The 12,667-nt window shown below is 39.9% G+C and overlaps 1 protein-coding gene across 2 annotated transcripts; it reads left to right on the plus strand.

Moving 5' to 3' along the window:
• The first annotated feature begins 592 nt into the window (after nucleotides 1-592).
• Nucleotides 593-8,696, plus strand: chaf1b (chromatin assembly factor 1, subunit B). Of its 2 annotated transcripts, none has more exons than XM_072685226.1 (14): nucleotides 593-662; nucleotides 1,208-1,337; nucleotides 1,418-1,550; nucleotides 1,795-1,915; nucleotides 2,612-2,715; nucleotides 2,887-2,983; nucleotides 3,103-3,187; nucleotides 3,785-3,878; nucleotides 5,160-5,229; nucleotides 5,321-5,412; nucleotides 5,536-5,695; nucleotides 5,812-6,333; nucleotides 7,915-7,994; nucleotides 8,233-8,696. In XM_072685226.1, exons 2-14 carry the CDS (start codon nucleotides 1,212-1,214, stop codon nucleotides 8,391-8,393), a joined length of 1,845 nt encoding a protein of 614 aa, XP_072541327.1. In that variant the 5' UTR covers nucleotides 593-662; nucleotides 1,208-1,211; the 3' UTR covers nucleotides 8,394-8,696. The 2 variants fall into 2 exon arrangements, with proteins under 2 accessions (XP_072541327.1, XP_072541329.1); XM_072685228.1 differs by having other exon boundaries at nucleotides 596-662; nucleotides 1,205-1,337.
• The last annotated feature ends 3,971 nt before the right edge of the window (nucleotides 8,697-12,667 follow it).

Genomic DNA, 12,667 nt, shown 5'->3' on the forward strand with positions numbered 1-12,667 from the left:
AATTCATAGAGCAGACTATAGTTATATAGATAGCTATATAATTCATTTCGCGTCTGAAATAATTGAGAGGAGCTCAGACTGTTCTTGCATATCACCGATCAATCTTGTCGGCATCCCAGCAAAAAACACAACGCTTTTTTAATTGTTTGTTTGTTTGTTTGTTTTCTTTATAATGCTGCATTGTCACAACCTCTTCTTTCGGTTTAACTTTGCCTTTTGGTCAAGACTACCTTCTGACAACTTTCCAAAATTGCAACCATGTGCTAAAATCCCATTTTCTAAAAAATATATATTATATACTTCATATATATTTTATTACATGGTGGGCACCAAAACAACAGGTTGTAAATATTTTGGAAAGACGTTATACAGTCTTTTCAGTTTAAATAACTAATATTTTTTGCAAAAAAAAAAAACATTCTATCTAAATTAAAATATTTAAATGTGTTAAGTTGATAAATGCTCATTTCAAATAAATATTTACTATTTTCCTCAAATAATAATGAAATAATGAACAATGCACCAGGCTGAAACCTTTAAGATGTGTGTCAATCTGGCAACCCTGAAAGACCGGAAGTGTGGAATCTCAAAACAGCGCGGGAAAGCGTGTTTTGGTGGGAGAGGAGAGCGCTGTGTTATTTTTGTGTGAGGAACTGTTTGGGGTAGGTCGTCTAACGTGACTTTTCTACGTTTTGTGTTCTTTTAAAGAAAGCGTTGAGTTTCGTGACTTCTAGAGGTGGCTGTTTTATTGTTGGCCAGCTGAGAAGCTGAGCGCCACTGAAGCCGGTGTTTAGTGATCCGGCGCGGTGTGAACTGCTGGACTTAGCGGCTTGGCAAAGTACACTGAATTACAGAGAGCCTACACAGACTACCTTAGGTCACCTATTCTGCGTTTTCAGTAACCTTACACTTATTAGCCTAAAGCCTTTCTGACCTGTAGTCCCTATAATGTTTGATCTGGCTACGAAAAAAAAACAAAAAACCCTTGGGCCCAAATACCCAATTATTTTGCAAGCACGGATTACCCCTTCAGCTTTAATGGCTGCTTGATCTGGCCGATTGCCTCATTTCCCTCTCTTTTATTGACCCTGCATAAGGTTCCTGCTTCTTAAGCTACGTTATTAACCCCCCCTATCTCTTCTGCCTCCCCTCTTTGTCTCTGTCTGTCCCTCCTCACCGGTTTCCGCTCTGTCCTCTCTGCTAGTAGCAGGATGAAGGTGGTGACCTGTGAGATTGCCTGGCACAACAAGGAGCCAGTATACAGTCTGGATTTCCAGCAGAATGCAGAAGGCAGGATTGACCGCTTGGCTACTGCTGGAGTGGACACCACTGTGCGGGTGAGTAAGTTTCCCTGCTTCACAGACAGTAATGTAAACAATGTGTTGGGCTATAAGACTGGACGTCTCTATTTCCCTAGATGTGGCGTGTGGACAGTGGGCCAGATGGAAAGGCTGTTGTGGAGTTTCTGTCAAATTTGACAAGACACACGAAAGCTGTGAACGTGGTGCGGTTCTCTCCTTCCTCTGAGCTCCTGGCCTCAGGGGGAGATGGTGAGTGTAAACACACTATTGGCCTTGCCTTTTGGGCGTCTCTTACAGTTTTCAATGTAGAGCTTCAGTTACATTTGTCCCAGGTGTGTAGGATTACAGTAAACTTGTCAGTACTGGGCCTTTAAATATTGCGTGCAGAGTTTACTAATATCAGTACGTAGTTCTAATACATGAACAGCTTTTATTATTAACTAATGTAGTAAGAATTTATGGTGCTAACGTTTTAAACTGTGTGTTTATTCAGATGCCGCTATCTTGCTGTGGAAGCTGAATGACAGTAAAGAACCTGAACAGGCCCCGACTTTCCAGGAAGATGAGGATGCTCAGCTTAACAAAGAAAGCTGGAATGTAGTGAAGACTCTCAGGTCATTTCACTCTCTTTTGCACACATTGTGTGTGTTTAATTTACCATCCTTATTTTCTTTACAGTAGTGCTTTTCTGTTCAGGGGCCTGTCTCACAAAGCAGGATATCTTGCTCAGCCAGCCAGCTTCAGGCTTAGTGCAGTGTAACCCTCTGGGATTACATTGAACTTGGTTGCATCACCAGGCCAGCATGTACTATATGTCTAACCTGGTCCTTGAAAGGTTAAGTATAATATTTAGGGTCTAAAACCTATTTTGGACTTATGTTGCCATTGTAATTACCTCTACATAATGATTTCTTTTTCTTTCTTTAAAGAAAAAACAAAACAAAATAATAGTAATAAGCTGCTGGACTTCTCTTGTGTTTCATGGAACTGGCTGTTGTCAAACTTCAAGTCGTAATCAAAGCTTGAGTAACTAAACCAGAGGAAGCTTTTACGCATTCTTATGAAATGAGTTTACCATGGCTATGTTTTAAGTTTTATGAAGTTGAAACTGCTGCCAACCACATCTGAGATGAACTAGACCAGGCCCCTTTCTTGGGGAGTTCATGTCAGGAAGGATGTGTTTATTAGTGTATTGGATGTCTTGGGAGCCTTGGGACCTCTAAAATATGCTGGATGGTGGTACTGCACGATCAGCCCTGGTGATCAGTTCTGTAAGGCATTTTCAGAACATAGCTTTTTGCATGTTGTAGGGGACATATCGAGGATGTCTATGACCTCTCATGGACCAGTGATGGGAACTTCCTTGTTTCTGGTTCTGTGGACAACACTGCCATCATGTGGGATGTGCAAAAAGGTATGTAAGACCACTGCAGTATGCACTTAAAGGATTTGTTAAACCTGTCCAGTCACTGTGTCTTAAAGTACAACATTAAAAGCATGTACTCTGTACTGCAGTGTGGTAGGGTTTAAGTGTACTGACTGTGGTAGTCACTGCTGCGGCTCATCTGTTTTTGATTTTACGCAGGCCAGAAGATTTGCATCTTTAATGACCATAAGAGCTATGTGCAGGGTGTGGCCTGGGACCCGCTAGGCCAGTACATCAGTACGCTAAGCTGTGATAGGTAATGTGTTTGCTTGAACATGGCTGACCTTAATGTGTTTGTCTTGTACTTGTTGCATTGTTGACTTTTTTTTTTTTCTTCTCTTTCTTGCTTTCTTCCTCTCTTTCTTTCTTTGCCAGGGTGATGCGTGTGTACAGCACACATGCCAGGAAAAAAGCCTACAGTGTGAGTAAGATGACTTCAGGCTCTGCTGGAGAGGGAGAGGTCAGTGTTTTAAGTTTTTATATATCTCGTAAATGTAATATCTCATCACTGTTCTGTATTCCCATGGTCCTAAAATTTAGCATCTCTGTAATTATATAGCACTATACTGTCAGAATTTTGCATTGCTGTAATTCTACTTCCCCATAGTCCTCTAAACGCTTATCCACGTGTTTCTGTATCCTAATGGTCTAATCTTACATGACCTGTAATTCTCCTTCCTTATAGTTTTGTCATTCTGTCTGTCCTGCATTCCCACATTTCTATCTTTATAAATCCCTACATTCGTGTAATTTGCCCACATAGTGTATTTCTGCAGCTATGTAATCTCACATTCCTATTATAAATCCATATTCATGTAATATTACACCCCCTCGTACCCCTATGGTTGTGCATTTCTGTAGTCCTTAATCTTACTTTGCTGTAATTCTACCTTCCTTCTAGTCACTGTTTTGCACACCTATAATTCTAAATCCATGTAGTCCTTGAATCTTGCATGTCCGTAGTCTTGTATGCCTATAGTCCTATAATTTTTTACGAACCCACAATCCAGTCCCCATCCGTATAGCACAGCTGACGGCAATGTTTACGTCCTTATAGGTGAAGAACTACAGGATGTTCCATGATGACAGTATGCGATCTTTCTTCAGGCGTCTTACTTTTACACCTGACGGGTCCTTCCTCCTTGCTCCTGGTAAGCTTGTGCAATAGATGTAGGACACAATACTTTAAATGCATACCTAAAGTAAAAGATAAATACAGTACATCATGTACCATGTTTAGAACACAACTGATTAGGCACATTGGGAGGGAGGGAGGGGTGTTACTGGGTATGTGATATTTATTTGTTAAAGTTGTCTGTTAGTTTTACAAACTGGTTGTAATTTTAATTAAGTCTGGAATCCCTGCCCTCCTTCATATTGTCTAATAAATTTCACTACTGCTCCCACAAACCCCCAGCAGGACTGCCTTCTGTCCCATGAGCTAATCAAACTATTTGCTATGTCCCTAACAAAATAGGAATTTAAGTATCTCAGTGTCCTGCATTAATGTCCTACTGTCTTGAGATTCCAGAGTAAACTTTGTTCACTGAGATTTTATGCATTAATAATATTAATTAATTTCAAGTGTAATTAATATACTGAACCTAGAGCTGTAATCACAATTCTATCCCATTGCAAATTAGCATATTTTCCGCTGTTTGCAATAAACCAAGCAAGAACACATTCAATAGTTCAACACAACTAATAAAACAAGTGCTTTCTCCAAATCCAATAGAAAATGCCACTTTTAATGTCTACTGCAGAACTATTTAAACCCTTCATGAACAGTGTCTTCAGTGCTTGGTAGATTGCCATCTGCAAATGTGATGCATAGCCAGACACCAACTACTGGCAGCGTTCCTGAGGAATCTTCGCCCATTTCATATAGGCAATGGTCTTCAGATCACTAATATTCATGGGTTTGCTGCTGTAACCAGCACCTTCAAATCCCACCAGAGTTTTCTCCGTGAGTTTTTTCAAGTCAGACGACTCTGGCGGCCACCCCAGAATCTTCTGAAAGCAAGACTTGGACTGGACTTGGGATCATTGTCCAGTTGGAAGGTTCAAAGATTCCCTGAGCTTCAGCTTCACCTTCTGTGGCTTATTTATATGGTTTTGAGCAGTTTGGAGCTGACTTCTCTTGTACTTTCGGATTGGTGGAGGTATTGGTATGCTTAGTATGTGCCTTACTGTGCAACCTGAAAGCTGCTGCCACCAAATCTTGACAGCCAATGATGGCTTCCTTTTTCCAGGTCTATTCAATGGTGTCTCTTCTGAATTTTCTTGGACAGTCTCTCATTTAATCTTGCTATTTAAGTTGTTCTTGTTTGATAATTCATTGCTATGTTTACTCTGTTGCATCCTAGCCCTGATTTATATTTGAGGTTGGAGATCTAGTTTGTGATCTGATGCAATTTTCTGTGTGTTCTCAGCTGGTTGTGTGGAAACGGGAGAGAATGTCACAAACACAACATATGTTTTTTCCAGGAAGAGTTTCAAAAGGTATTGTCATACGCCCATTTTAACTAGTCCTGTTACAACTAGTGTGTTGTGGGTAAATAACAGTTTTGTATTTTGTCTGTGTGTTTGTCAGACCCATAGCTCATTTGCCTTGCCCTGCCAAAGCCACTCTGGCTGTACGATGCTGTCCGGTCTACTTTGAGCTCAGAACCAAGAAAGCAGAGGGTAAGCTGTTCCCACCACCTTATTTATTGACATTAGTTATTACTCCGCATTAGTTATTACTCCGTACTCATATATTTACGCTCAGTCTCTCTAGTGTTTTTCTTTTTTAATTTTTTCCCCCAGACGGATCCCTGCAGCCGCTGCCCAATGCTTTCCAGTTGCCCTATCGACTAGTATTTGCTGTGGCATCTGAGGACTCTATCTTTTTCTATGACACCCAACAGACCTTGCCATTTGGTTATGTGTCCAATATCCACTACCACACCCTAAGTGACCTCAGCTGGTACATACACACTTGCGTATACAGTGCACACACACACATGCTGATGTGCTTACTTTACAAAAATATTTCAGATACTGAACTGTCATATACTCTTTCAATTTATACTTGTTTCACAGGTCTCGTGATGGCTCTTTCCTGGCCGTGTCCTCGACCGATGGGTACTGCTCTTTTGTGTCCTTTGAGGAACTGGAGCTTGGCACCCCTCTGAAGGAGCGTCCCCCGCTAGATATAATCACACCAGCCAGTGGCAATGAAAAGAAGGGCAAGAGAGCCCAGGCAAGTGGTCGAACCTCTTCCCCTGTGCCTCGTCCCAACCCCGCATCCATCACCCAGGAAAAGGAGAAAGAGGCTTCTCCAGCCTCCGTGCCAGAAGAGAAGCATACCCCTCTAGGCCTAAAGGCCAAACCCCAGCCTAGACGCATTACACTTAATACCCTGGAGGGTTGGAGCAAACCCAGCACTCCAAAATCTCCTGCAACCCCCACAGCAGCTTCTACCAGCAGCCCCAGTATACCCAAGTCTGCACCGTCCACACCTCTGTCTACTAAAGGACCTGCCACCCCTAAAACAGCCCCCAGCACTCCCATTGGACCCATCAATGTCAAAAACACCACAGCGTCAAAGGGACCCACTCCCAGGTAGGAAAGCAAATCAGACCATTTTGGGTCCATGTTAAGGCTCAATTAATTATTCAGTCCCCATAATGATTGGTTTTTATGTTTGTACAATGTTGTGTTGCTCATTTAAGAGGTTTATTGTTTAGTTTTGAGTAAGCTTCATGTTAAATGTTCAAATGTTGTCTAGCTCTCCATGACTAACATCGGTCATCTTTCTTCGAGGACATCGGCCTCTGTCCAGAAATAGAATAAACGGGTGTGAACAGAAAAAGACAGGAATGCAAACGGGTTCATGTCTGTTTTAATTCAATAAAGGTCATAAATAATAATAATAATTAAAAAAAAACATACACTACATTTGGAATGCAAACATCTTGTATAGCAAGGATATATGTGTGTGTGTGTGTATGTGTGTGTATATATATGTATATGTGTATATATATGGCAAACTTCATCTGTTATCCATTAGATGCATTAAGAAATGTATTGCTTTGTGACTGGTATACATTAGCTACATATTCTGATTGTTAGTGTTTATTTATTACATTACACAGCTTGCATCATGTGGCATGTTGGTGTGTTGTAGGCTCTGTCCTGACAAATGGTTTTTTGGAAGTTTTAATTGGGTCAGTTTTCCAATTTGAATAGTTTTCTAACACTCTAAACTCCTGCCTTCAGTTTGATTGGAAATGGTATAAATAAATGACTTATTTTGGGGCCTATGCATGTAGAAAGAGAACGATTATGTACATTTTCTTAAAATGATTTATAAAATTGTCAAATGTCTGGCTTAGCTTTTCATGGAAGCACAGTGTGCATGATCGAGTACCTTAAATGAAAGCACCAGTGGCTTTTCATATTATTAAAATTATTATTCAAGTGGTTAAAAGTTGGTCCCAGGCTGGTTGATATGGAAAAAGTACTATATCACGATATTTAAAGACAACTAAGATGCACAATATTAATCACAATATAAGTAATCACAGACTTAAAACATCAGTAGCAACAGATCCTTAAAAACTACTATTCAGACACTCTCCCGTACTGAATACAGTGATTTTTTTTTTTATATCTGCTGCACTTTATCTTATTAAACCAGTCTAATTACACTGATAGTAATAAAACCTGTAGCTGATCAGTGTTTATTAAGCACTAACAGTATCCTCCATATGCTTAGAAAAGCATATTGTTGTCACGGTAACAACATTTATCACAATACAATAAAATATCCTCATATTACCCAGCTCTAGTGCAGGACAATTTCTCTGTTCTAAGTAGCTAATGGATAATCTAATCAAATGGCACATAGGACTGACCCAGCACTGGTAGTTTTGTTACTGGGTGTTAATGGGTGAGAATTTGAGTTAGTTTTATGTTGTAAGGTCGTTTTATCTTCACTATAGCGCCTACAGAGAGTGGCCACTGTTTATGATGTCGGTCACAAAGTTTTCTGTGTTTAATGTTCAACCTCAGATGTGATGTACTGGATGATCTTAAAATGAATTCTCTCTCTTTCTCTGTCTGTCTGTCTGTCTGTCTGTCTGTCTGTCTGTCTGTCTGTCTGTCTGTCTGTCTGTCTCTCTTGTCCTCACTCACTTGCAGGCGAATTTCTCTGACTCCTGTTCTCCCCAAATCTTCACAGACCTTCATTACTCCACCCTCCTCTGAAAAAGCAAAGCATGGTCGGTAGTGAGAAGTGTCTGTGTCCTACTTAATAATTATATATATATATATATATATATATATATATATATATATATATATATATATATATATATATATATATATATATATATATATTCTTTTATTTATTATTACTATTTTATTTTTTTTACTCTTTAATGGCAGAAATGAGAAGGGATATTGTGTATGGCATGATTGTGTATCTGATGAATAATTTCATGTTTTCATCTTGCATAGAGAGACCATCTCCCCCCAACGACCCAGTATGCAAGCCCCCAGAGTCCAAGCGGCCCAAGACTGAAGAATCTCCAGTCCAAACGGATAGCGCCAGCGCCTCTGCGCAAAGTAGTGATGCGTCCACTGGAGTCGAGTCCAGCAACAACTCTGCAAATCCTTAAATAGTTTGGAGCAGCGACGTGGATTTCTCATGCGTACATCCAAGTGTGTCCAAGAACTTCTTTTAAAAAAGAAAACAAGACATGGCATCCATGAGGGCATGGACTCATACAGATGCTTGAAGTTTGGCATGAATTTCAGATTAATCATCATCAAACCCTCATATAATACATTTGTGTAACCATGTCTTTGTTTTATTGTTTTTCTTTTTTTTTTTTTCCTCCTTAAGCTTCTTTATTCTACTAGAGGGGACGTTTACTGTATTGCTGTTTAAATGTTGTAGTAAAACCAACTTTGGCACTGCTGCTTGTTTCTCGGACACATTTCTAAAGTGAATAAGGTTTTGAAGTCTGAAAGCCTGTTTAGGTATGACGTGAGTAGCCTAATCGAACCATGTGCTCCCGGATTAGACGCTTGTTTGGGAATAGGTCTACCTTAACTGAACTACTTGCTTGTGAGAAATATTTGTTTGTGAGAAACTGCTGATTAGTCTGTACCAAAAGTGAACAGATACAAAAGCTTGCTGGGGATGTGGTGCCAAACAAACCATAGAAGGGAACAAAACCAGTGCCTGTAGGTTTCGAAATGGTCTAAATGCATTTGGGTATAAAGTTTTGTATTCATTGTTCAGTTTGTGTAAATAAGGCGTCAATAGGTTCCTCAGACAGCTGGTTCCTCTCGCTAACACTGCAACACTGAGGTTTGATTCTGCAAGTGTCTCTAGAACACAGTATTTCACACCAACCCAATCTGGACTTTGTTTCCATCTTAAATATTTATTTGTACAGACATTTTTGATAAAATGCTGCACTTTCCTATAACTAAGGATGCATTATCTTCTGTTTTTATTGACTTCAGCTCAGTGCTTCGGTCAATCCGTTTTGAGAAAGAGAAGTTGTGGTGGATCACTTGGAAATGTGAAAAATGGTCATCGTTCTTCTGTGGACTTGAATGTTTCACTTCTCTGCGGTGTGCAGGGTTCCTATATTGACAAGTACAGTTTTGGGAGTGTTAGAGTATAACAATCTGAGCTACAGAGGCCAGACGTGTGTGTGTGTGTGTGTGTGTGTGTGTGTGTGTGTGTACTGGGTTTAGTTGTGGTATTGCAGAAGCGTTGCTCTTCCAGCTAACGACAGTTTGAGAATGTGTTGGTGTTCCTGCTCAAGCCATGATTTGTTCTGGGAGTATCTGTGCCAAATTACTGTTTTGTTGATTGTTCCCACTGGTGGCAAAACCTTTGTACATGCCACCATGTTTTGTGGCACATTTGCTAGGCATTTCCCCTGCTGTTTGTCAGATTTAGCAAGCCAATAGAAATGTGCAGGAAAGGGCATTTTAAGTTTGCTTCCAGATGCTGCTGTTCAAAGACCTTTTAAGCACCAGGACTGTATTTCTGCACTCTAAAGAGAGAGGGGGGGGGGGGGTGTCCTGACTTTACACAGGAATGCTTGTTCACCTATATTTATAGATAAATTATTATATGTAGGTTTCTGTCTGCTGGCGGTAGACTGGCCGTATATATACATGCATACATACATAAAAATAGTACTATTCTGTGTGTTCATTTGGTACAGTAGACTTAAACTTTTGATTTACAGTGCTCTCCCTAATGTTGGGACAGACATTTTCTTTTTATTTATCTTTATACTGGTTTAAATTTCAAGAGTTTTAAGTTTTTTTCTGGGTTATTTTCTTTTTGGACCAGGAAGAACCTATAGCACTTTTTAAATTATTTTTTATTTTTTATACAGTGTCTCTCAAAATATTCAACGCTATGCGAATGCCAACCGTCATTTGGCCAAATCAAACAGGACAGCCAGCCTGCAGCTTGCTTGAAAGACTAGAAAGACATTAGTCTTGGTCTCCTCTGTTTCTCCAAGGCCTCATACGCAGGTTTAGAAGAATTGTCTCAAACTCCTCATAAAAACCACTGACATTCAAACCAACCCCATATTCTCATGAAATATGAGTCAACTAAACGGGTGAAGTGTTCGGTGTGAGAAGGCATCAGTGACTCAGGCTGATTGAGAGAGGTGGGGGAGGGAGTTAAATGCACAAAAAAGGTAGTGGAGATGGTGAAGGTTGTGTGTGTTTTCCTCTTGGATGAGTCAGCCAGGAACTGCGTCTGCAGTCACAGTGTTGCTTTACAAAGAGCTCGTATAATGTCCATTCATTATTTGAATCCTTTTATACTGATAGCATGCTAACGTTCTTTGAAACATTGGCCATGAATATTTTTTTCTTTTTATTCCATTTGTTGAATTTATATGACCGCTGCTCTCTCTTACAGTACAATCACACTGCACTGTATGCTGCTGCTTTGTTTGGCTGCATGGGGTCCAATCAATTTTATTTATATATATATATATATATATATATATATATATATATATATTAATGTTTTATATATATGTTAAAGTCCTAGTTTATGCATAAGCCTGGGAAGTTTGCATAAATGTCCTGCTCGAAGCTTGTTCTAATTTACTAGACGAGCAGCCTGACACTGTGGTCTGCAGCAAACTGAAAATATTAGTGTTTTTTTAATATTTATTTTTACATATTTACTGTGGAATATTGATAATATTGCAAAACACAGAAGTCTAGTGTAAAAGCTCTTATCTTTAATCAACCTATAGCTAATATTGTAATATAATATAGTCAGCTCCAAGGGCCTTAAGCATGGGTTTGATCCTCACTCCTGTCGGTCTGGAAGGAGGTTGGTGTGATCTTGCAATGCCTGCATGGATTTCCTCCAGGCTATGGTAAATTGTGCCCCTTGGTGTCTTGGTGCCCGGTCTTGGTGAGGTAAGCTCTTTAACCCATTGCAACCCTGACCAGGCAGGAGCAGATACAATAAATAAAATAAGCTGAAATTTACAATATTTTATTATAACATCATTACATTTTTCTTTATTTTGTTTGGATGGTAGATGATAAATAAATTGAATGATTTAATCCACCAAATGTGGTAAAACATGGTTTATTATATGTCTAATAAATTCGTTGAATCACACATATTTACACGAACACTGAGAAGGACATCAGATCACAAACATGACGCATTCTGTCCTATTGACCTCTTATGGTCATGACGAGGGTCCTATTGAATCGTCCTATTGACCTTTTATTGAACGCATGATCTCATGCTATAGGCTATGATAAACAGGATTGACAAATAAGGCCTATACACATTCTTTCAGAAAGCACCTAAAGAAAGTCTCTCACTGTTCATTCGTTCAGGATTTGCCATCCATATATAATCTTGACTACTGTCCTCCTGGTCCATTGGGCAATTGTATTGATGAACTGGGTGATCTCTTGAGTGGACTCCCTGTTGACGCGTCACTTATTCTGCTTGGCGACTTCGAGCCATCTCTTCCAAGAGTACTTGGATGACGTGTAGTGTCGAGTATTAGGGTCTCCATACTGACTGCTGTATTTAGTAGCATCTAAGCTTAGAGGTATCTTTGGATCCTAGTTTTTAAAAACTAGTTCAGGGTACTTTTTGAATAAACAGTGAAGCACTGTCTGCTAAATGCTTTGCAAATAAATATGAATAAAAAATAATAAAAAATTACTAAATGCTTCTCTCAGCTCATCCCAAGCACCGGGTCTTCGGGGACATCTCTAGGTTCTCTGTTTCCCAAGGGTATTATTGTCTATTCACCCATATCCCCTTCTAGTCTTCCAGTCCTGATCACGTGACATCCTGAAGGACTACACCATATTTGCAAAGCTGCTGAGAAAGACAACCCCATTTGTGTTGGACACAGATGGAATTTGCCCTCAGCCCTTTAACTGAGTCATCTTCTCACAGTGGAAGGATGGGCAGGGACTCACACCTGTGAGTTCGTCCAGATCTAAAGCGAGAGTGGAGCTTGGAGATGAAAGCTTTAAGCACTGGAAAGATGGTTTTTCATGCAAAAATGGAAAAAGAATAAATTGTGTAAGGACATTATCAGCGGTTATGAGCAAGAGCTGGTCTCTGACCTTTGCCTACTACTGTAGAGGACAATCTGTGTCAGCAATGAGTGTAACTAGGTCAAATGCCTTTATTAAAAGGGATGTCCATAAATATGTGGACATATAGTGTAGCTTTGTAGTATTTTTGACCATTGAAAAGTGTTGTCACATTCAGTTTACTCATGCCAAGCAAGTTAGCTTTGCGGCTAACGTGGCCCAATGCCTTGCTTCAGCCATGGAGGCATAAAAGCCTCCCAGAGTTGGACAGTGGAGCTGTGGAGCTGCATACTCTGGAGTGATTGAGCCCCATCCT

Source organism: Salminus brasiliensis, chromosome 8, assembly GCF_030463535.1.
Source record: "Salminus brasiliensis chromosome 8, fSalBra1.hap2, whole genome shotgun sequence".
Classification (NCBI taxonomy): domain Eukaryota; kingdom Metazoa; phylum Chordata; class Actinopteri; order Characiformes; family Bryconidae; genus Salminus; species Salminus brasiliensis.